The following is a 21,205-nucleotide window of genomic DNA, read 5'->3' on the forward strand; positions in this document are numbered from 1 at the left end:
ATGCCAGACACCGGGACCAGGCCCAAGTCTTACTCAAAGCCTCAATGGAATGGCAATCAAAACACCTTTAAATATTAATTAGCCTTGCCGTCAGCATCAGCTTCCCCTTTCAGCAATTACGCGTAACCAATGTACACAAAAGCGTGTGTTGAAGTGCGTAAAATCTCGCATCGGCCCGAGCACCCGAGGCAGAGGCAGATACTATACGTATATACATATATCTGCTGGATAGTCTCATCTAACTAACTGCACGCATCTGGTAGGTACAAGAACAACAAGTTCTAGCAGGCGCTGGCATAATTGCTAACGATTAGACAACACAAATCACGAACGAGCTGTAAACGCCAGTGCCAGCTATGGTACCCCATATCTGCATCAGCGTAGCGCTCCGTGTGAGCTTAGCTGGGAATTATTAAGAGTAATATGTTTAATGCTGACGGAAGCAATATAGATAGATAGTCAGAAGCACGAGACAATGACAATGCCACTGGCAGTTGGGTTGGCAATGGCAATGGCTGCGACTGCCAGCTGTATGAGCTCTCATAAGCCGGGCTTGGGCGAACTAATCGAGAAGACGCGTCGCCTGGTCGATGCTGCTGCTGCTGTCCACAGCACGAATTTCAGCTCCTGCAATAAATGACAGGCAGGGCTTGCGTGTTTGACTACTGCATGAAAAATGTTTTTTTTTTCTTTTTCAAACAACTGTTTCAGTCTGACAGTCTGCCGGCCAGTTAGATGTCTAACGTTTTCATTAGCCAGAATTAAAGTTGATGGCGGGAACACCCACCCACGACTAAGGCCATCTGTCTGTACGTCACTCGAAAGAGATGATATGTTCATAAATATGTGCGCCTAATTATGAGTAGTTTCACATTTTATTGTCGATAAATTCGCAAGTTCATTAAACTCATTCGCCGGCAAGCGATTAAGCTGAATCAGCCTAACTGGCCTCTGTCTTAGTCGTTGTCGTAGTCGTTGTCGTTGTCTTTGCTTTTGGGTCTCAGCTTGAATTTGAGGCTTTTGGCGTTTGGCATGTGGCCAACGCCATTTAATTGCCACCCGACTTTCGCGCTGTGCACTCGGAATGAAGTTGTCATCTCTGGCGGCTTATGCAATGCTAAAAATCTCGATCCGTCTTTTTTTGTGTCGATTTTCTGAGTAATGGCATACACTCGATTGGGGTCGGCGATGGACGCCAATTACTCTGACTCAGACTTTCATTGAAAGTTAAATATTTGTAGAGCAGACGAAAGGAAATGCAACGAAAGGAAAAGAGCAACGCTTAATTTTCAGCAGCAGCAGCAGCAAGAGCCACAAATACAATATTTGCCCATCGCATGAATTTGCCATGCCTTATAGCTGATATAAAAAGGGTATGCTGCGATCTTAACACAGCTAGAACTCTAGGAAGCCCTTAATACGAATAAGCCATTCATACGTGTTAATTCAAATTAAAATATATCTGGGATGTGTCAAAATCAATTAACTAAAAATATGCAATTTCATTCAACAGGGTATGAATGAGTCAGGCATCAACTGTAGTTTGTGCATACATTTATTTATTCTATTATTATTATTATATTTGTTGTTGATTTTTGTTTTTTGTGAAAGTGCCAAGTGACCACAAGTAAAAAGGTTAAACTGGGCGCCGAAGCGTGCCCTGCACTGAATAAGCTGTGAGCTCTGCTCGTCGTCGTCGTCGTCGAAACTGGGCTGCTGTGTCTTGAGTTAAGTAGAATCTGTGGCCCGGCAACGAGGTGATTCAAGTCAAACAATAATTCGAACGCATCCAGCAGGTGGAGAGAAATATTATGGATAGAGATAATTTATGTTTTCAAATTGAAGAGTTGAGACCCAGATTGATTTCCCTCCGGCATATATAGTGGTCACTTTCACACCTCCCACATCAGGTGGCATTAACGATTTGCGCACTATATCTCCATCACTTTATATCCGCACTATAAAAACAAAACTTTCCAATTTCCTGACAATTGGAGCAAGCGATTGATAGCTTAGTTTTATGGCCTTTGCAGATTTATAATTACAGGAGATTTCAACACGTCGTCGGAGGAGGAAAATGGAGCCACAAAACTTCTTTGGCTTTTCGCAATTAGCGAACAAGAAATATGTTTTATTACTCGAAAACGAGTTGGCAAAAATAAACAATACAAAGAGTAAAACGAGCAATTTAAGCTCTTTTATTTCATCTTTGTATTTGTGTTGTTGTATTGTTGGCAATTGTTTTAAATAGATTAATTAGTCGCAGCAATTGAATGAAAAAGAAATCATTTGAAATGAACATAATTGTTCTGGTGAGTTTTACTTTTTGAAGCCGCACCAACAGTACTTACTCATTATTTCAATTGGCTTTTAATTTCGTTATTGTGCATTAAGTATTGCCTTTTTGTCGGCTTAAATACCTGAGCCTACGGCTCCGAAATTCTTCTCAATTGTTGTGGATTCCAGCTTGTACAATGCCTCGGCGACCTTGACGCAACGGCAGCATCTTGGGGAACCTCTCACGGTCAATGTCAATAAACTTAAATTCTGGAGAATACATCCACTAAGCTGCTTCCCCACATCCACATCCACATCTTGTTGACACTTAACTTGTTATCAATGTATCTATTTTCATTTCGTTTATATTACTGCCTGGGCTGGTCATTAAACGTACCCTGTGGCGCAACAGCCGCGACCTGGAATGGTCATAAAAACTTTAGATTCAATTGAAGTCAGATAAGCCTCTCTCCTTTGAAAGCGATTTAAAATTATGTAGCAGCGGTTTGTTTATGGATTGAAATTTAAGCTTAGATCTTTTTTAACGGCTGTAAAATAAGTTGATTCATTGTTTGGTAAAGCATTTAACTAACTTTTGAATTAACAGCATTAAATCAGCAAATAAAAAAATACAAAAAAGTATTTCGACGAGGATGGGATTCGAACCCACGCGTGCAGAGCACATTGGATTAGCAGTCCAACGCCTTAACCACTCGGCCACCTCGTCACGTGTTGGGGGTAGTCCTAAGGTTCTACTTGATGTAGTCGGCGAGTATGCAGTGTTTTACCTCTACAAAGCAGTTCAGTAGTGTATAAAGCAGTGTACTAGAATCGGAAACTATGGCAAGCAGTGTATACATAATTTATTGCAAATTTTCATTTATAAAATGTACTTTTATTTTGAGCGAATGCGTTTTAAATTCATATAAACGTGTAAATACAGAAATCATGTTTCCGTTCTGCTTTTTTTTATGCTATTCCTAATAGGAATATTAATATATTACATTTGTGCACTGCTTGCGTATCAACTAAGCTGTACATGAAAAGAGCAACTGGGTGTCAAGGTCGCATATGACGAGGTGGCCGAGAGGTTAAGGCGTTGGACTGCTAATCCAATGTGCTCTGCACGCGTGGGTTCGAATCCCATCCTCGTCGGAATTTTTTTATGTTGAAAACAAAATAGAAAGTTAGTTGAAAAGAAAAGTATACATTTTTTATTGAAAAATCAGCATTAAATTGATTCTAATGTTATAGCATTAAAAATACCAACGTAAGAATTTGACAAAAAAGCCAATGCGACGAGGATGGGATTCGAACCCACGCGTGCAGAGCACATTGGATTAGCAGTCCAACGCCTTAACCACTCGGCCACCTCGTCATGTTGCCTGCCGGCGGCGCAATGAGGCTTCTGAACTCTTTGAAAGCGCTCTGTGTATTCTCTTCAAACAATTCTATGGCCAATAAAGAAACGATAATTATGTCAATGAAAACGCCGTAAATAATTACAAAAACAACAAACCCCGCTAAGTGGTTGCCCTGGCTGGCAGGCAGCAGAAAAAATCACCTGTTTGCTGTTAAAAAAATAGTAGCAGAGTGCTGGCGCGTGTTTTGCGGCTTCTGTAGTGCAATCTAAGTGTTTAAATTATTCGGCAATAGAGGTGAACTTTTGCTTCTATACCCTACACTGGCAAGGTATATTTGTTATCCAATAATGTTATTATTTACACGTGTTATATAATATTATTATGAGTTGGTAAGTTATTGAAATCACAATCACATATGTATAAGCGTTGTGAATTTCGATTTGAAAGGGTATTGCGACATACGTATGACCCAAATTTATTGGACATTTTTGCGTATTGTGTTTACAGAATCAATTTGTTTGCTCAAGTATTGTAGAACGCGCAGCTTAAAAGGGTTTTTGTATAATTCAGATATATGTAGATTTGATCGTGCCGCTGTCTGACCCAGTTATATTTATTATTCATTTTTATTGATTTTGCGATCAAAGTTTGATGTACAAAAACAAAAGTAGTTTACTTTAAATGAGCTACTCCCCTGCTGGTTGAACTGGTGCTGGCTACTGTTGATGCTGCCTCTGCTGCTACTGCTGCTGATGACGATGATGATGATGATAATGATTCAAGATGAACTCAAGAAGTAACTGGCCTAAGTATGTGTACGTCCAGTTGTCAACCGTTGCCGTTGCCGTCGCCAGCGCGGTGTTAATGAACCCTAGTTCCTGATATCTGATAGTTGTTTACGTTTACGTTTACGTTTATGTACGTTCCAATTGCCGGCATTTACACCTAGTGCGACACATCGGCTTCGTTAGGGAAGTGTGCCCAAGTTAAAAGATGCGCAGGCACGCGTGTTTATATTTAGCATCTAGTGCTGGCTACTATCCGCAGCAGCACAAAAAGCCCGCTGTCCGGAAATAGTCACGTGCACAAGGACATTCCAGGGCTAATTACGTTGGCGCGTCGCCTGCGTCGCCTGCGTCGTGGCAGTGGCAACAGTAGCGCGGGCCTCACTTTAACTTGGCCTAGCCTGGCTCACCCGTTCATTATTGTTGTTGCAGTCTCTGTGTTCATAAACCCTCTTTGTGCCCCTTGTCGATCCTGTTCCAGTCGCAGCGCAATCTGCGGCATCCGAGTACATACGTGTACCAGAGGTATCTGTAGCTGTATCTGTATCTTTGCATCTGCGTGGTTGTCTCCAGTTGCAGTTACAGTCTCCGCTTAATTAGCTATGTAATTTATTATTGCCCTAATCTGTAGGAGAGCAACGCCAGCAACGGCGACGGCGCCGGCGCCAACGCCGCTGGCAATGACAAATAAACAAATTATTTATATTAGATTATTAATATTAGCAGACATTCAAGTGGTGCAATTCAGGGAGCGCCTATGCTTACCTGGCCGTCTATAAAATCAACATAATTATATGAAGCTGTCTCTGCCTGGCAAGCAGCGGATTGGCCCAGGGCAAGGTCCAAGACAAGGGCTTAATATGCAGCTATGACTGGCATTAACTAAGAATTATGCAGACAAAAAAGATGTACACAACATGTGTGCATGTATGTATCTATGGACATATGTACATGCGCATGTACACTGATGTAATCGCACAATTATGCCCAATTATGCAACAACTGCTCGTGACTGGGCTGAGTGGGGCGGAGCTGCAGTTACAGATACAGGTGCTTAAGCTCGGTGCTAAGCAGAATGCTTTGTGGATATCATTGACTAATGAGCGTTCTATTACCCGCCACTTCCTCATGCCCCATGCGCTGCCCTTTCTGCTACTACATCAGTGTCATAAAAATTAAAATACATAATCGCGGGCGTTTGTGCTGGGTGCTAGTTACAAGGCAGCAGTCAGACATCCGATCCCGCAATTAACATTTCTGGGATATTTTTTTGCTTTCTTTTTTTTTTTTAAATATTTTTGCAATTGCATGTGCATGTCGAAAATGCGAGGTTGGCACTTGGTAGTGCTGCCGCGGGGGCCATTGACACCTGAGGGTAATTATAATTATATTTGTGTACATATGCTAACGTTTGGGCTGGCAGCAATTAGCCGATTTATCAGTTGGGAGCGACCCCAGATATCTAAGCAGATCTCACAATCAGACGGAATAACGTAAGCCGCTTTGGCAATGCAAGCAGCTAACAGCAGCAGCAGCAGCAGAAGCAGCAGCAGAAGCAGCAGCTAGCTAGCTGTCTACTTGGGCCAACTCGGCTCTTGGCTAGTTCTGGGCATGCGCGGCGGCGACGTCGACTGCGCCAGTCTCCAGTCTTAGCCAATATAAAGCGCAGATTCTTAACGCTCTCATACCCATTGCCAGTTCAACGCCTCTGCGGTGCAGTCCAACCGTTGTTTTGCTTGTGTGCCGCTTGACAGGATTAAAATCCTGCTCGTTCAGTCAAAACTATATCATTGGGACTTATAAGAAATCAGTGTATGAAAATTGTGAACAGTTTCTAGTATTTTCTTTTAAAATCATTGTGAAAATTGTGAACCGTTTTTGGAAACGTTGACAGGAATATCTGATCTCAATTTATCCAAAAACAAAATCTTAAAGCTGAAACATAATTTAATAAATTTAATTAACAAGAATTGACAATTAATAAATATCAACTGTTTAATTAATTTGTAAAATTAAAAACAAAATAATTCTGACTTTTATAGTATATCTAATGAGCCCAGATATTAAGGAAAACTCTGGATCCTCTTATTTTGTGAAAATAATATTTTAAAAAATCTCTTTGCAGCTAACCTGGCGTAATGGCAAGTCACATGTGGATAACGTATCTGCGCATACTGCTGCCCTTGCTGCTGATCTACCCCTCGTATGCCGCCAATCTCTCGCCGCTAGGCAAGAAGCAGACGCAAGCAAAGCAGCCGCAGGTATCGCAGTCGTCGCAGCAACAGCAGACAGCAAGCCACAACGCCGCAGCTGGCCAGCAATATGTGCAGGAGCCGGATCTGCCTGCAGAGCAGCAGGATATAAAGAGCGAAGAGGAGGATGATCCGTATCAATTGTTGCACGAGTTCAAGCAGGATTCGCGATTGCCGGCCTCATCCTCAAACTATGCCTGGAATCCGTACACAGCCGCCGCAGCTGCTGCCGGAGCACCCATCAATCCATATGAGAGCATGGCTCCAGCTGCACCGGCCTTGCCCATGCCCAAGATGCTGCCATTTATTGGCTACGCACAGCCGCTGCTCATACCCTTTCCCCTGTACATAGCGCCCGACATGTTCTATCCCTCTTATCCGGACACAAGTAATAACCTGGAAGATGTGGTCATGTCGCGCGCAGCCGGCGAACGTCGTCCGCCATCGTCTCAATCATCTCGCAACTCGCCCATATATTATGTTCGCCTGCCACCAACTCCATATATGTTTGTGCCCACCAACCTGGCACCCACTCCGTTTGGCAACAGCTTCTCGCCGCTGCTGACATACCAGCCCATGCCCACATTCTCCACCTTTGGATCGGTCTTCAATCTGCCCGTCAACTTTTTGTCCAATGGCAAGCCCTCAGGAATTTATCAGATGCATGGCGCGCCAAGCGACTTGGCACCATTCCCGACTGGGTTCGGCAGTAGCTTTAATGTGCGTCCGCCCACACCCAGCAATCCGTATAGACCCATGCCGCCGGCTCCGGCTGCTGGCTACGGACATGGCCAGCAGAGCTTTGGCCTGGCAGCGTTGCCGGCACCGCAACAGGATTCGAAGTTGACCTCTCTGAAGCGCCCGTTCGTGTTCAATGGCCGCCCTGAAGATATCTATATACTGCCCAACAATCTGAACTCTCTGTACAATTACAACGAACAGAATTACTACTGATAGCTCTCCAAATTCTGGGTCCTGTCAGCAACTAAAAGTATTATTAAATGCATTTAAATTAAATATATTCAATAAAATTGATAACAGAAAATTAAATAGATGCATTTTTGAAACAGTTGCCAATCTATTAATCTTAGAAAATAGGAAGATATTTCTCACGTATCTTCCAGCTTGGATCATAAAATCTTTGAAATCTTAGACAAGCAAATTGCTTATCTTCTTGTGACGCCCTTTTGCGCTTATCATCTGTTATCATCAAAAATAAAATGCTTTGATAAAAGACAACTTGTAAAAGTTTGTATTTAACTAAAAAGGTGGTATGATATAGAATATACATATATAACCTTATTGCTAAAAACTTAGGTTTATTTAAAAAAGTATGTCGATTTCAATCGCCAATAGCTGCCACTTTTTTCTTCATTTCTTCAATATACTTGCTATCCCCCAAGTATTTGCTCTCGCCAATCAGCTGACCAGTGCTCATATTGAACTCGTAGACAATTGGCACACTATTGGGAATGTTGACCTTTTCGATTTGCTCTTCAGACAGGCCTAAAGAAACAAAAGCAAGTCGTACAGTACAGCTAGCTGTTCAGATCGTACGATCCACGTTACGCACCTTCAACGTGCTTAATCAGGGCTCGAGCCACAGTTCCATGGACGACGACCAAGACGCGTGCGCCTTTGAGCACATCTTTTTTGATCTCTTTCCAGACGGGACTGACGCGATCCACACACATGCGCATAGATTCGGTGAGGGGAAATTCATTGACTGGCACATTTTGAAAGTCGGTGTTATTGCAGATCTCGTAAAAGTAGAGATTGGAGGTCTCGATTGGAGGTGGCAGGCCGTCGTAGTTGCGTCGCCAATGCTGTACCTGTTCCTCGCCATACTTATTGGCCAGTTCCCGTTTGTTAATGCCCGTCAAATTGCCATAGTGCCGCTCATTGAGCCGCCAATCTGATACAATCGGCAGAAAGGAGCATTCCAATTCGCTCAATATCAAATCGGCGGTACGCTTGGAGCGACTCAGCTTCGAGCAGTAAACCTTATCGAATTCCATTCCGGCACTTTTCAAATTAGCTGCAGCGATGCTGCGCGCCTGTTCCACGCCTGTTGTGAAAATCGGGGTGACTATCAGTATACATAAAAGACGCAACTGTTCGAAATGCCGAATACTAAATACCCTTACGGACGGTGTGCAACATATTACCAAAGAAGACTAAGCCGAGACATTAATTTGCATAGAAACAGACCAACAGACGGTTACTGATTAACGGTACACGTTTCGTGATAAAACTATAATACTCACTGAAAGGGTATAAAAAAAACATATTTATTATAATTATCGCAAGCTTACCACCCGCACTAAGCGGCGCATCGTGCCAGCCACAAAATAGATTCTTTAGATTAAACTCGCTCTCGCCGTGGCGCAATAGTACAAGGCGATTCGTTTTTGCCATGAGGTTGGAACTGAAATGAAAAACAGGTCTGAGCATTAGCGCCGCCAAGATATTGAAATTTTAATGATTTTTAAAAAATTAAGTTAGTGTCTATCCGATTGCGCACCGCTTATAAAATTTCAATGCTTGCTTGGATTAAATATTTTTATCTGAACTTCATCCGATCTGCAAAAAATGCCCTAACTACGTACTTTATATTTTGTTGCTGCTATATTCAGCAAAGGCCATTTCGATTGTAATGCTTAGCAAATTTCTGTTGAGCCACGCGGCTCGACTTGATACTTTTTGAAACGCACATACCACACATACTTTTGGTTAACGTATCTGAAAGATACAGAAAAAAAGAGTCCGCGCTCACATGCCAAAGCCGAAACACAACAAAACAAAACAAAACGCAAGCTGTGGCTACGCTTTAAAGTGTTTTCGTTCTCCGTGTTTTGCTCGTCATATTCGGCGTTGTCGAGTTACCAAATTTTTGTTTGCTTATTTTGCGCTTCCTTCTCCCTCTCAAATTGTTACTGTTGTTGCGGTCGCTGTCGTTGCCATTGCATGCGCCTACATATTGGCATAGTTTGGATATACATATATTTTGTTGTTGTGTCTACGCTTCGCACACACTGTGGAATAGCGCGCCAAAGTGCCGTTCGTCTATGCCTCACCACTGCCTCAGCACGCCGTTCACCCCTCTCACATATTGTACTTACGCCTGACGCTGTCGCAGCTCCCTAAGCTCGCGCATTTCTGTTATTTAATTTTACGAGTGTTGTTTGTGCGTTTTGATAAGTTTTTTTTTTGTGAGATATTTTGCGTAGTTATTGTTTTTCGTTTTCTTTAAATATTTTTTGTAATGCCAGTACGTTACACTTTTTGTTTCAATAACTTGAACATCACTTGCATCGACTCCTCTCTCACACACTCTATTCGCTTATCCGTTTGGCTTGCACTGCGTTGTTTTGTTTATATCACTTCTGCCTGCAACTACGTTTGTTTTTCTATTGGCTGCGGTCGAGTACTGCGCACAATTCTTATTGGCAAAATATGAGCTGCTACTTAACGTCTCAGTCGACGTCGCTATCGGCGTCGACGATGTTGATGACTACGGTACAGCAACAGCTGATGCTGAGCCGGTTGCTGTTGTTGTCTTCCGCAGCACGTTGAGAAAGAGCGAAAAATCAATAAAAGTTGTATTATTGCACACTAACCGAAATTTGAAATTTGAAAATAATTGTAATAAATATACATACATATTTAAAATACAGTTGTTTGGCCAACTGAGAGTTAAATTAAAAACGTTGCATAATACTTTGAATGGATGCTAATACTTGAATATTTTAAATTGGCCTCGAGTGACCAACTTAAAAACCATTCAAATGCAAATAGATATTTAATTAATTATTTACAAAAAGAAATGCGTAAAATGCCTATAGCCCTTGTCTAAGTTTCTTTGATAATTTATCAATATAAGTAATATTGTATTTAGGAATTAACTTTACCACAGCCCAAACAAATCACTTTTAAAAAAGCTTTATTTTTATATAAAACTAAATGTGTTGCATTGAACGGATTTTAGTATATAAAGAGAGAGAAAGAGAGAGAGAGAGAGGGAAATTTGTGAGCTGATCGGCATCTAGAACACACAAATTAAACGGTACAGCATTCAAGACAATGTATTTCTCGGACATTTGGCTCGACTTTGAACTTGATCTACTATATAATTCACTTGGCAATTCTCCAATAAATGCAATCACATCAAAAGCTTTCTCTACAAAGTGCTGCTGGCTAAGAAATTCGGAGATAAGAACCTTTTTAAACATGGCTAAGCAAATCAATATATGAACTAATCGGGGCTATTCACTGATATATATCTTGTTATCTCTGTACCCCCTTTTTTTTTAAATGTATAGTCTATTTATAGATTTCTGGTGTGACTTACCTTCATTGAAGCTGAACATTTTAACATTTAAAGATAAACAAACTTACATTGGCATCACTCAAGAACTGCAGCCATGAAAAAGTAAATTTTGGCATTTGTTGAATATAAAACCAGAAATGTCTTAACAAAAGATCAAAGCAAATAACGTTAGCGAAGCTTTCAATATAATAATGAAGTTTTTTTTTATCGCGATGAAATCTGGCAATTATATTGTTTCTTTTTTCTGTATATCATATGGAAGTGTTATATTATATATACCTATTAGTATTATAACTATTATTATTGTTTTTTTTTAACATAATCAGCCATTCAAATGGCTTCATATATTGATGTGAAAGTCGAAATTTGAAATTGAATAAATTTCACACTTGATACATGTGACATAAGGGCATTTCAAAGTCGGTGCTTGCTGTCGTTATCGAAATCGAATAAATTTCTCAGTCCATATTACATGTGACAAATGTCTGTAAGGGCATTGCATAGTCGGTGCTTGTACATAATCGTAAGTAATTGCAATCGTAGTTTTGTACAGATAAAGATCAAGCTTGGATATTTCGTAATATTTTATTACTGCATGTCATCGCTGTAATCAGAAGTTCTTCAAGAATCTTGTTCTTGGAAGCAGCTTATAGACATGTAAAATGTTGTGTAGGTGTACACTTGCCAACCTATCTCAGTACACATACCCACAACAATTGTATTAAAGCTCTAATTTTTTCGATCCGCACGAATCGAACATACAAAACTCTAGTCGACTACACAGCTGAAAGTCTTTCCAGAGCCGATGTCTTGTCCCAAAAATCTGTCGCCGTCGCGGCGCCTAACTCCGACGAAGGGCTGTCAGAGCCAGCGACTCCGTCGTATAAAGGTCTAAGCCAGCCGTGAGCATGGCTCAGTCTGCAGAGCAACGTGCGTGAGCATCTTTGTTGGAAGTGCGTGGGTCCAACAATTGCACATATCAATTAAGTATTCATGTACATATGTATGTATATGTATGGACATTTGTAAATTTTAGTGCGTGTGCGTGGTTTTTGAAGAATGCATTTTCCGACAATTGGCGATTTCTATCAGCGTTTGCTATTTCTGCTGCCGTTCTCAGCAAGTGGGTATCATTATTTTTAACAACTCTATCTGCAAATCAACCAACTGTGTCCAAAGAATATCTCCGATTGTCAATCAAAACTTTGAAAATGTAACAATGCTTCCGCCATATGAAAATATACGGCATATGTGTGTGTTATAAGAGTTAACGACAACGTTCAATGGGTTTTACGATCTGTAACGGCATCTTTGGCCCGAATTTATGAGCCATCTCTAATCTGTAGCATAAAACTGTCAAATGGATGCCGGAGCAGACAGAGCACACACATCGTCTAATGGATGGCAAACAAGCCAGTGGCTTGTAAATAATAACAATAATTAAAATCGCATGCACAAATGCTTCACAAAGACCATGGAAGATGTCACGGCAATGTTATTGTTTACAATGATTATATAAGATGGCGTAAATATCATAGCCTTTTTGGCCATTTTCCCCCACAAATTGTACAATTATTGTACACTTTGGGGCTGCAATTGACGGTACGTGTTGGGAACTGAGTCAAAACAGTTAGCCATTGTGGTTGAATACCTGGAGATTGCCCAACGTGTAAGAGGCTAAAACGCAAATGATGCATACAGATTATAAATAAGCGAATGCCGATCATCGACAGAAAAATTGTCTTAGTGGGCCAGTCATTCCAGGCCAGGATTCCGGCTCGAATCATTGTCTTAGCCGAAGAAGACAGCGCTATTCGTGATTTAGCTTGAAGGTCTTTTATATATCTCTGCTCCATATGCTATGATATCTTTTTACCAAATGGTCTTCATGCAGAGTACTCTACAAAATACTCTCATCGAGCCGCGGAGCTACTCAATGTCTTCGGGAATTCCCAGTGTCTTTAAACTGAAAACATTGCTCTTAAATGTGCAAATATTGCTCGAAAATATTGACCCAAAATGACGAATGTGACTTAATAGCTGTAATTTAAGTAGCAAGCAGATTTTGACTGAAGCACTTGTTGGACTCATTTTTGGGTCCACACTTTCTTTATATAATTTCATTCTTTTCTTATTGATTTGTGTTTGAGCGACGTGCTTAAGTATCTTATATCTTATAGAATACAAATAATAGTTTCAAATTTAGGAAGCATTTTTTAATACAACTTTTTGCCGTTTAGATTTGCTGCCGGAGGGACTACGCTTCAGCTACGATGAGCCACAGCAATGGCGACATAATTATCCACAATGTGGCGGCTCCTATCAGTCGCCCATAGCACTTAGTCCACGCAAATCAATACCCGTTAGTTTGCCGCCTTTGAACTTTGGTCACTACGAGGAGCCGTTCGATGAGCTTCTGAGTGTCAGAAACAATGGACATACAGGCATGTACGAGGCAGCTGGAAATATGCATTACATTTTCAAAGAATATCTAGTTTATTCACAGTTGAGTTCCGAGTGCCCACAACAGTGTTGGGTGAGCGTCCTTATCTCACCGGCGGGCTTTTGGGAGACTTCTATGAGGCCATGGCCGTGCATTTCCATTGGGGCTCGTCTCAGCGCAAGGGCTCGGAGCATTTGCTTAATGGTCGTCGCTACGATCTGGAAATGCATATCGTTCATCGCAACACAAACTACCAGAGCGATGAGGAGGCGAGAAATCAGACCGATGGCCTGGCCGTACTAGCTGTGCTCTTTAAGGTGGTCCGCGTAAGTGAATACGTGTCCTAGATATAAACACATTCCAAGCGCTAATCGTGCGTGTTCCTTGCAGACCAACTATCTGCATTATCAACCTGGTCTCAGTGAAATCCTTGGCTCGCTGCTCCACCTGGGCGACTTTAACAGCAGCTACACGCCAGCCGCCTTTCTCACACTTGGATCGCTACTTGGCAACTTGGATAGGGGCAATTTTTATGCATACAGGGGCTCACTGACAACGCCGCCCTGTTCGCCAGCTGTGCTGTGGCATGTGTTTGCCGAGGTTTTGCCCATATCGCATCTGGAACTGCCAAAGTTTTGGCAGCTGAGAGATCGCCGCGGACGACAGCTGTTAAACACCTTTCGACCATTGCAGTCCCTTGAGGGGCGGCAGGTATTTCAACGCCGCCCGCCATCGGAATACATCTGGTTATAATAAATGCTAAGAATCTACGTTCATATCGAATTTATTGCCAAAAGGAACACTTTGACCGGGCCAAATTTGATAATATTGTTATGTGTTTTTGGTTTATCTTCGTTTCTTACTTGCGGCCAGTTTTGTAGCGCGATAAGAGTGCGGCAACGAATCCCAGCTCTATGGCCAGAACAGAGGAGCGCATCATAAATGGGGGCAGTTTCAGCACAGGTCGCGGCAGCATCGACACGCTTCTGGTGCCCGCCTGCCCGGCCTGGCACGTTACCGTTGTGCGCTTCTTCGGCAGTATAACGGTACGCAGTAGATCAGGTGGAGGGCGGAAATTCACGGTGTGATATTCGTGATCTCGCACATCAAAGGGGGGCCGTGGTATGCGGACGCGCGGATTGAGCGGCGGATGGAATGGCTTAACCACAACCCTACTGTGCTTTTTACTAGCCCCTTCCAGCACATTGCCATAGGAGTGCTTGGGCCATCTTTTATCATCTTTGATATATGGATCGTCGCCCTGGTAATCGACCGGTCGCTCAATTGGCTGCGGAGGCGCTGGTTTACCCTTAGTCATGATTTTAGTCAGCTGTTTGGTAATTTCGCTGACTTGCACGTCCTCACGATTGGTCTTGTTTTTGTGCTCATCTTGCACCATCCAAAATTGTTTTCTGGCTATATCATACATTTCTTGAGATTTTTGCTTTCTATATTCCCTAGGGTTTTCCGATTCTTCTGACCCTTCGATGGGTGAAATCTTCTCCTCCGCGGCTGGTTCTCTTTCAATTTTGTATGAAATCTTTTCTTTTCGCCCTTCTTTTTCAAGCTGTGTGTCCTCAGCCTTTGGAACATCTGAGTCTGGAGAAGCTAACTCCTTTGCGTCCGCAACATTCGTTAGCACCTCCATCGAAGGAGGTGGCGGGGAAAATGTGAATTTCGTTGCATCTACATCCTTGGGCCATTCAGACCCGGGCACCTGTAGCTTTTCCGGCGTCTCATCCTTTGTTGCTTCCCCAAAGTTCAATAGCTGTTCCGGCGCTTCATCCTTTGTTGCTTCCCCAAGGTTCATTAGCTGATCCTGCGTTTCATCTTTTGTTACTTCCTCAAGTGCAAGTGCTTCTTTAAGTGCCGGCTTGTTTGAATCTAGTTCGCCTTTTGCCCATAGTTGATCGGGATCGAGTCTAGGCTCTTGCATGCGTTCTGGTTCCTCGGACTGTTCTAAACTATAAGTTTGCCAATTTTCTCTGGGGTTGAAGTCAGAAAGATCTCGATGCTCAGGTTTGTTTGCCGCATCTTCTTGGCTCTGCTTAAATTCGTCGAGAGCGCTGTCAAATTTATCATTATCCAACAACCAATCCCATTCAGAGCTAGGCTTAGGTACTTTTTCGGTGTGAATCTTATTGGCTAAAAATTGTTGAACCCTGTCTTCCAATTGAATTGCTTTAGTTTCCCTCTCACTCTCTTCTTCAAGGCTCTCAGACATTCCAATCGGATCTTTAGTGCTGCGCTTTAGGTCTACGGGTTCCGTGCCCAACGAAAGCTCTTCTCCCTGTTCCGCCTTTTTAAAATATTTTGTTTGTGTATTATCCTGATCCAATGCCGTAAAATTTGTAATTTCTTCGTTTTTGATTTCTATTAATTCCGGATTTTGACTTGCTTCTTTGTCACTTATTTTGCTTTCAATAGGTGCAGGCACCTGGTTTTCTAGAATGGCCTTCTCCACAACCGTTTCTAGCTTCTCCATGTATGCAGTATCTTCGTATTTTTCATAAGATTCTAATGGTATGGAGGTATGGTGATCCTCGTCGAAATAATTCCGGTTCACGTCACGTCCATCTTTCTGTTTTGTTTTATTGTCCCTTCGTCTCTTTTCCTTGTCTTTGTCACAGTCATCGCGGTCCTCCCGATGTTTGTAATTAATGAACTTTCTTTTGTCATTTAGTTTTTTTTCAATCGTTTTGGGTACCACATCGTCTAGAATATCGTTTTCTACTTCAATTTCTGTACTCGGAGAAAATTTAGCATCACTGAATCTATGCCTTGGGTTGGATTGCCAAATACGTTGATATCTATCGTAGCTGGATCGAACAAACTCTGATCCATGCGCTGTTAACTTATCACTCTCTTCCCCCCTAGGTGCTAGTTGATTATACCGTCCAGACGAATCGTTGCTGGTGTCTTTAGAGGATGTGGATTTTACTTCAGTGGAAGAAGAGTTTTGATTTGCATTTTTAGACTTTTTCGTTAAGTCCTCGCCATCGACAGCAAGTGCTTTGGGCTCCATTTTATTGGAGTTCTCGTGCATTAAAATGTGTCGTGGAGATCGCTGCTGTTCGAAGTCTTCGACAGAAAATCGCGGATTCAAAGAAATTTTGCCTTCTTTCATATTTGATTGTGTAAATTGGGAGTCTTTCATTGGTTCTTCATATTGTTGATTATCAGATTTATTATTTATTTTATTATTGTCCATGTCGCTGAAACTGTTTTGTTTAGCTGTGGGTTCCATTAAAGCTCTTTTCGTGAAAACTTCCTTGTGCTCTAATTGAGGGTTATAAATTTGGGAAATTTTTAGATTTGGACAATGTGTTTCTTGTTTTAATTCCAAACTCTGTGGATACTCATCAGCAGAGCGCAGTATCAATACGGGCTCATCTGTTGCCTCAAAAGCAGTTTGAATTATTTTTTTCGAATCGTTTCTGTCGATTTTAAAGGAAATAGGCTTATATAGTAGAGATTCTGGTAACTTTTCTTGGATCTCCACCTTGCCTTTTTTCATTTCCAGCTGATCCCATTTGTCTTGACTATATCCATTTACAAAGTTGAGAGTCTGCCAGTTATCTTCCCCATGATATTCAGCTTTTGCCAGAGAAAACGAACTGGCCATCTTTGGGTCTTCCAAAAAAGCTTTTGTAGAAGGAGCTTTGTCGAATGGAAATTTTTTCGACTTAATACTTATTTTATAATCATATCTGTAACCTTCAGGAACCTTTTTAAATGCCGCAGATGGGCTGTCCTTCAATTCAATCCAATTTGAATATTTTTTCGAATCGGAATCCCTGCTGCTTTTTAAGTCCTTATTATTAGTAAAATCTTTGTTTGATCTCTCCAAATTTTTCTCGTTGTCACCATGATATTCCACAGATGTTCTGTCCTTCACTTCTGATTTGATTGCATCATTTTCTGATTCAGAATCAACTTTGGATCTGTTGTTGGCATTCTCCAAACTTTTCCCCTTCACATTTTTAATGGAGCATAGATCATTCTGCAAGGCATCACTTTCTTTCTTGCGGATCAACTCTAAATAGTTTGAAACATTTGGCTCGTCATCAAACAGTCGCATTTTGAACGTGGAATCCTGCTCATATAGTATTTGTTCGATTTCCGATTTGATTGGTTTCGCTGATTCTGTCTTTTCATTGTTCTGCTCCCCTTGCTCCTCTTGACTCTCAGATAGTTTACTGGCTGATTCGGCCTGCTTAGCATCCTCCGCACAGCTCTCATTTTGGTTCATTGTTTTTTGTTTTGCGTCTTTATTCATAATAGTCATTTCCTGTTCCTTTTTCTGATCGGAATTTTCATTTTCACCTTTAGCCCGCACCTTTAATGCTTTATATTTGTCATTTAAGGGCCTCACATGCCGTTCAATGAGCTCATTCAAGCCGACAGAAGTCGAGGGTTTTGGCCCAACTGTTTCATTCTCTCCTGACTGTGACATTACGATCGGCTGTAACCTCGATTCCATAATGAAACTAGAGCTTTCATTATTTGCGTTATCATTGGGAATTAATTGTGAGCCGACTACATCGTTGCCAGGCTCTGTTATACCGCTAGCCGCTAGCGATGGACGCACCATAGATTCTTTAATATCAAGACGAATTTCCGGCTTATCCTTATGTGAGCCCATTTCAAAGGAAAATTCTACGCCACCACTATCAGGCTTGGGTTCATCAATAGCTCCAGTTGCGATCTGCGACTTATTAAGAAACTCTTCTAATTCCTCTGAGTTATTTTCAGTTTGAAAATATTGAAAGTATGGTTTCCAAAAGCCTTGCTTCTCGTCTTCAGCGTCACAACTAATTTCCTCATTATCCACCTGATCAAAAGTAGTGCCATTTAACGTAGCAGTGCTGTACTCGGGAACTGTGTCAGGTACATTCTCAAGAATACCGTCTGTGCTACATATGGATACCGGTTTCTCATCTTTTTGCAATTGGGTGACCGAGAAATTGCTGATAAATGATAGAATACATTATTCCAAGAGTTAAACATGTTCAAGACTGTTGTACTTACCACAAGTCCGGATGATTACGGAGGGTATCTACAATGGCTTGTGGTGGTACCTCCTTCTGACAGATACGATGTATTATCGAAAACAACGGGTATCTTTAAAAATAAATGTCAAATTGTTATTTCAAATTTCACAAATGTGGTATAGTTGCAACAAACTCACATTTCATGCAAACCTTGGTTGTCTAAATACGCAAAGATCTCACCAGCAACAATGGGACCAAGCAATTTGCGACCATTCAAAAGAGTTGCCTCAATTTCCTGTGTAGTTTTTCTCGAGGTAACAAAGTTCTTAGCAAAGGTAGCGTTTTTATCACCTAAAAATAAGCAAACAAAGAAAAGTATTTAAGATCATAAAGCGTAGAAAGACACTCAAACTGAGACAGAGAGAAAGTGGGAGGGGAAGTGAGTCAAAGGGAGAAAAAAAGAAATCGAGGGCGAAATTGGGAAAAAAGAGGTTGCAAGCACGTTATCTCTTGTAAAGAACCATATCAAAAGTTTCTAAATACAAAAAAAAAATCAAAATTAAATACATGCAATTTTCATTATCCAATATTAAAGTGTACGGGGTATATTAGAGAGAGTTTACTTACCATGGGCGGAAGCAACAGAATTTGCTAAGCCACAGCTTTCCAAAAATGTAGTCATCTTGGTAGTTGGACTGATATTCGTGATAAATCGCATCATTTCCTTTATGCCCAGATGAAGGCAAGCGATTCGGGCATTTTGACCCAGATGCAAGCCATCAATAATGCCGGCACTTAGCGCAACTAAATCCTTCAGTGTATTACATAGTTCCACTCCATCAACATCATCAATGGTAACCACCAAACAATTTTCGGTCTGAAACAGATAATTTAATTGATTCGCATGTGCATCATTGTTGCAGCCAATAGTAATTTCGCAGAGTTTTCCCTGTGCCATTTCCATGGCACTGTTAGCATTCATCATTGAATAGCATGGTATCTCCAACAGGTGGGCAATTGCATGAGAATAAAGTTGGATTTCGCCATCTCTAACATGCTCCAATCCCTTGGTTAACGAGATGGCAAAAGCATCGCGTTTTACATTGCCAGCTAATATATTACAGTAGGATTTTAAAAAGTTATGCGGCGTAGCAAATATTAAAATATCGGCATTCCGTGCGGCGTCAAGCAGGTCATTGACGGCAATCTGAGAGTAGATATTCTAAGCAAGTGGTACGTACTATAGATTTTAAAGGGGACCTTACCAAGTTTGTGGGCAGTCTTATTCCAGGCAGATATTTAATATTCTCGTGCTGTTCATTCATCATCTCAGAAAGGTAATTGCTTCTAACAAGCTCATCGTAGACATATATGTGCACTCGGGAGTCAAATTCGCTGTTGACGACATTTTTACACACAGCAGTGGCGATTGCAGAGCCCCTAAAATATATCAAGTTGGCAATTATCATAAGATATACAAAAATGAAATTATCTTGACGACCTACCAGCCTTCTGCACCAATGATGCAAACCTTTGGATGTTTTGGCATTGCCAATTTGTAAGAATTTAGCGACGAAATGGAACCACAAGCATTAAAACCAAATATTTATGTTTAACAAAAGTTTGTGAAAAGCCAAAAATTTAGAATTTTTAATTTTAATAAATTTTAAGATTTAGATGTACGAAATGTGCCAAGACATACTAATATTGTGTTTAAATCATGTGCTGACAGAAATAACAGAGACAGCTCCGTTAAGTGTATGCCTGAAATTCGTAAACAATCCCAGATGAACTATCCATTGACTGTTCGTTAGATACTCTCACGGTTTTGGCGATTTGTTGTTTTTCCTTCTCCTGTTGGGCTTCTTGTTCTGAAATGGCACGCAACTCAAATTCAGTGATGATTTGTGAAATGCGACTTTTGGCCTCAGCTGCCAATTTAGGCGGCAGACTCTTAATGCTGATGCATGCGCTTTCGAAGAACAAATCATAGCTGTCACGTTGTTGCAGTGGCACAGCTTTCGGTGTTATCGTTATTGTGGATGATTCCTTCTGTAGTGACTCTTTTGTTGCCAGGCTTTGAAAATAGTCGTTCAACAACGTGCGATCTCGCACTATGCTCTGTAAAAGTTCCTCGCGATTTACCAGAGGCTTGGCTTTCATGCTAGGACGCCTGAACGCCATGGTGCAAATAAGGTTTCGTTCTTAATCGTGGCTAGAAAAGCAATTTATATATATAAATTCATATAGGTACCATGGATATGTTACCGCTTCTAGCTTCTTTAAGTGCTTACCTTAACGTCTTCATAAAAATGATTGCTTGTTGTCGACGTTTGTTTACAATTCGCCGACACCGGCCAATAGAGATGTACAATGCCAATCAAAAACATATCGATAGTTCGTTACATGCGATGTACCGATTTTTTTTTATTTTTAAATACGTGTATGAGATAAATCACTTGTATCCATTTTAATAAATCTATTTACAATATCTGTACAAATTAGACCTAGTTATCTTATCAATATATTTGCATCATAAGCCCGGCTTTCAATTTTATGTCAGATTTCCAAATTGCGGATGAAGAGCAATACTTGGGTGTCCGGTGGTAGCCTGCGTGACCAGATGAGCACTGTTTGCTTTTGGCGTTGTCATTGGCAGCTCTGTGCCCGCGATATGTCCATTTTCACTATTATCCTTCAAGGCGCGCAGCTCTAGCTCACAAATAAGTTGCGACACTCGCATCTTTGCCTCTGCTACGA

General features: G+C 41.3%; 5 protein-coding genes and 3 non-coding genes across 9 annotated transcripts; 3 read left to right on the forward strand and 5 right to left on the reverse strand.

The window, feature by feature from the left end:
- Window positions 1-2,922: 2,922 nt before the first annotated feature.
- TRNAS-GCU (transfer RNA serine (anticodon GCU)) lies at window positions 2,923-3,004 on the reverse strand. Its single transcript has one exon. It is a non-coding gene; the product is annotated as a tRNA-Ser (tRNA).
- A 346-nt stretch (window positions 3,005-3,350) lies between these two features.
- On the forward strand, window positions 3,351-3,432 carry TRNAS-GCU (transfer RNA serine (anticodon GCU)). The gene has a single exon. It is a non-coding gene; the product is annotated as a tRNA-Ser (tRNA).
- Window positions 3,433-3,573: 141 nt separating this feature from the next.
- On the reverse strand, window positions 3,574-3,655 carry TRNAS-GCU (transfer RNA serine (anticodon GCU)). The gene has a single exon. It is a non-coding gene; the product is annotated as a tRNA-Ser (tRNA).
- Window positions 3,656-6,425: 2,770 nt separating this feature from the next.
- On the forward strand, window positions 6,426-7,745 carry LOC135436509 (uncharacterized). The gene has a single exon (XM_064694128.1). The coding sequence runs from the start codon at window positions 6,565-6,567 to the stop codon at window positions 7,630-7,632; it is 1,068 nt and encodes a 355-aa protein (XP_064550198.1). The 5' UTR covers window positions 6,426-6,564; the 3' UTR covers window positions 7,633-7,745.
- Window positions 7,746-7,977: 232 nt separating this feature from the next.
- Window positions 7,978-10,314, reverse strand: LOC135436749 (2,3-bisphosphoglycerate-dependent phosphoglycerate mutase). Of its 2 annotated transcripts, none has more exons than XM_064694441.1 (4): window positions 9,959-10,314; window positions 8,994-9,106; window positions 8,252-8,746; window positions 7,978-8,184 (listed from the first exon to the last, which is right to left on the reverse strand). In XM_064694441.1, exons 1-4 carry the CDS (start codon window positions 9,991-9,993, stop codon window positions 8,021-8,023), a joined length of 807 nt encoding a protein of 268 aa, XP_064550511.1. In that variant the 5' UTR covers window positions 9,994-10,314; the 3' UTR covers window positions 7,978-8,020. The 2 variants fall into 2 exon arrangements, with proteins under 2 accessions (XP_064550511.1, XP_064550512.1); XM_064694442.1 differs by lacking the exon at window positions 9,959-10,314 and adding an exon at window positions 9,801-9,943.
- Window positions 10,315-13,027: 2,713 nt separating this feature from the next.
- CAH8 (Carbonic anhydrase 8) lies at window positions 13,028-14,221 on the forward strand. Its single transcript, XM_064694970.1, has 4 exons — window positions 13,028-13,036; window positions 13,215-13,452; window positions 13,515-13,777; window positions 13,842-14,221. Exons 1-4 carry the CDS (start codon window positions 13,028-13,030, stop codon window positions 14,202-14,204), a joined length of 873 nt encoding a protein of 290 aa, XP_064551040.1. The 3' UTR covers window positions 14,205-14,221.
- Window positions 14,220-20,834, reverse strand: Gpdh3 (Glycerol-3-phosphate dehydrogenase 3). Its single transcript, XM_064693177.1, has 7 exons — window positions 20,740-20,834; window positions 19,951-20,660; window positions 19,711-19,885; window positions 19,073-19,652; window positions 18,643-18,796; window positions 18,483-18,575; window positions 14,220-18,421 (listed from the first exon to the last, which is right to left on the reverse strand). The coding sequence occupies exons 2-7, from the start codon at window positions 19,992-19,994 to the stop codon at window positions 14,311-14,313; spliced, it is 5,157 nt and encodes a 1,718-aa protein (XP_064549247.1). The 5' UTR covers window positions 19,995-20,660; window positions 20,740-20,834; the 3' UTR covers window positions 14,220-14,310.
- LOC135437122 (protein suppressor of variegation 3-7-like) lies at window positions 20,198-20,629 on the reverse strand. Its single transcript, XM_064694971.1, has one exon. The coding sequence runs from the start codon at window positions 20,627-20,629 to the stop codon at window positions 20,198-20,200; it is 432 nt and encodes a 143-aa protein (XP_064551041.1).
- Window positions 20,835-21,205: the final 371 nt, after the last annotated feature.

Source organism: Drosophila montana, unplaced genomic scaffold (assembly GCF_035044405.1).
Source record: "Drosophila montana isolate Dmon_TW-CO22-7 unplaced genomic scaffold, ASM3504440v1 contig_3733_1, whole genome shotgun sequence".
NCBI classification, from domain to species: Eukaryota; Metazoa; Arthropoda; class Insecta; order Diptera; family Drosophilidae; genus Drosophila; species Drosophila montana.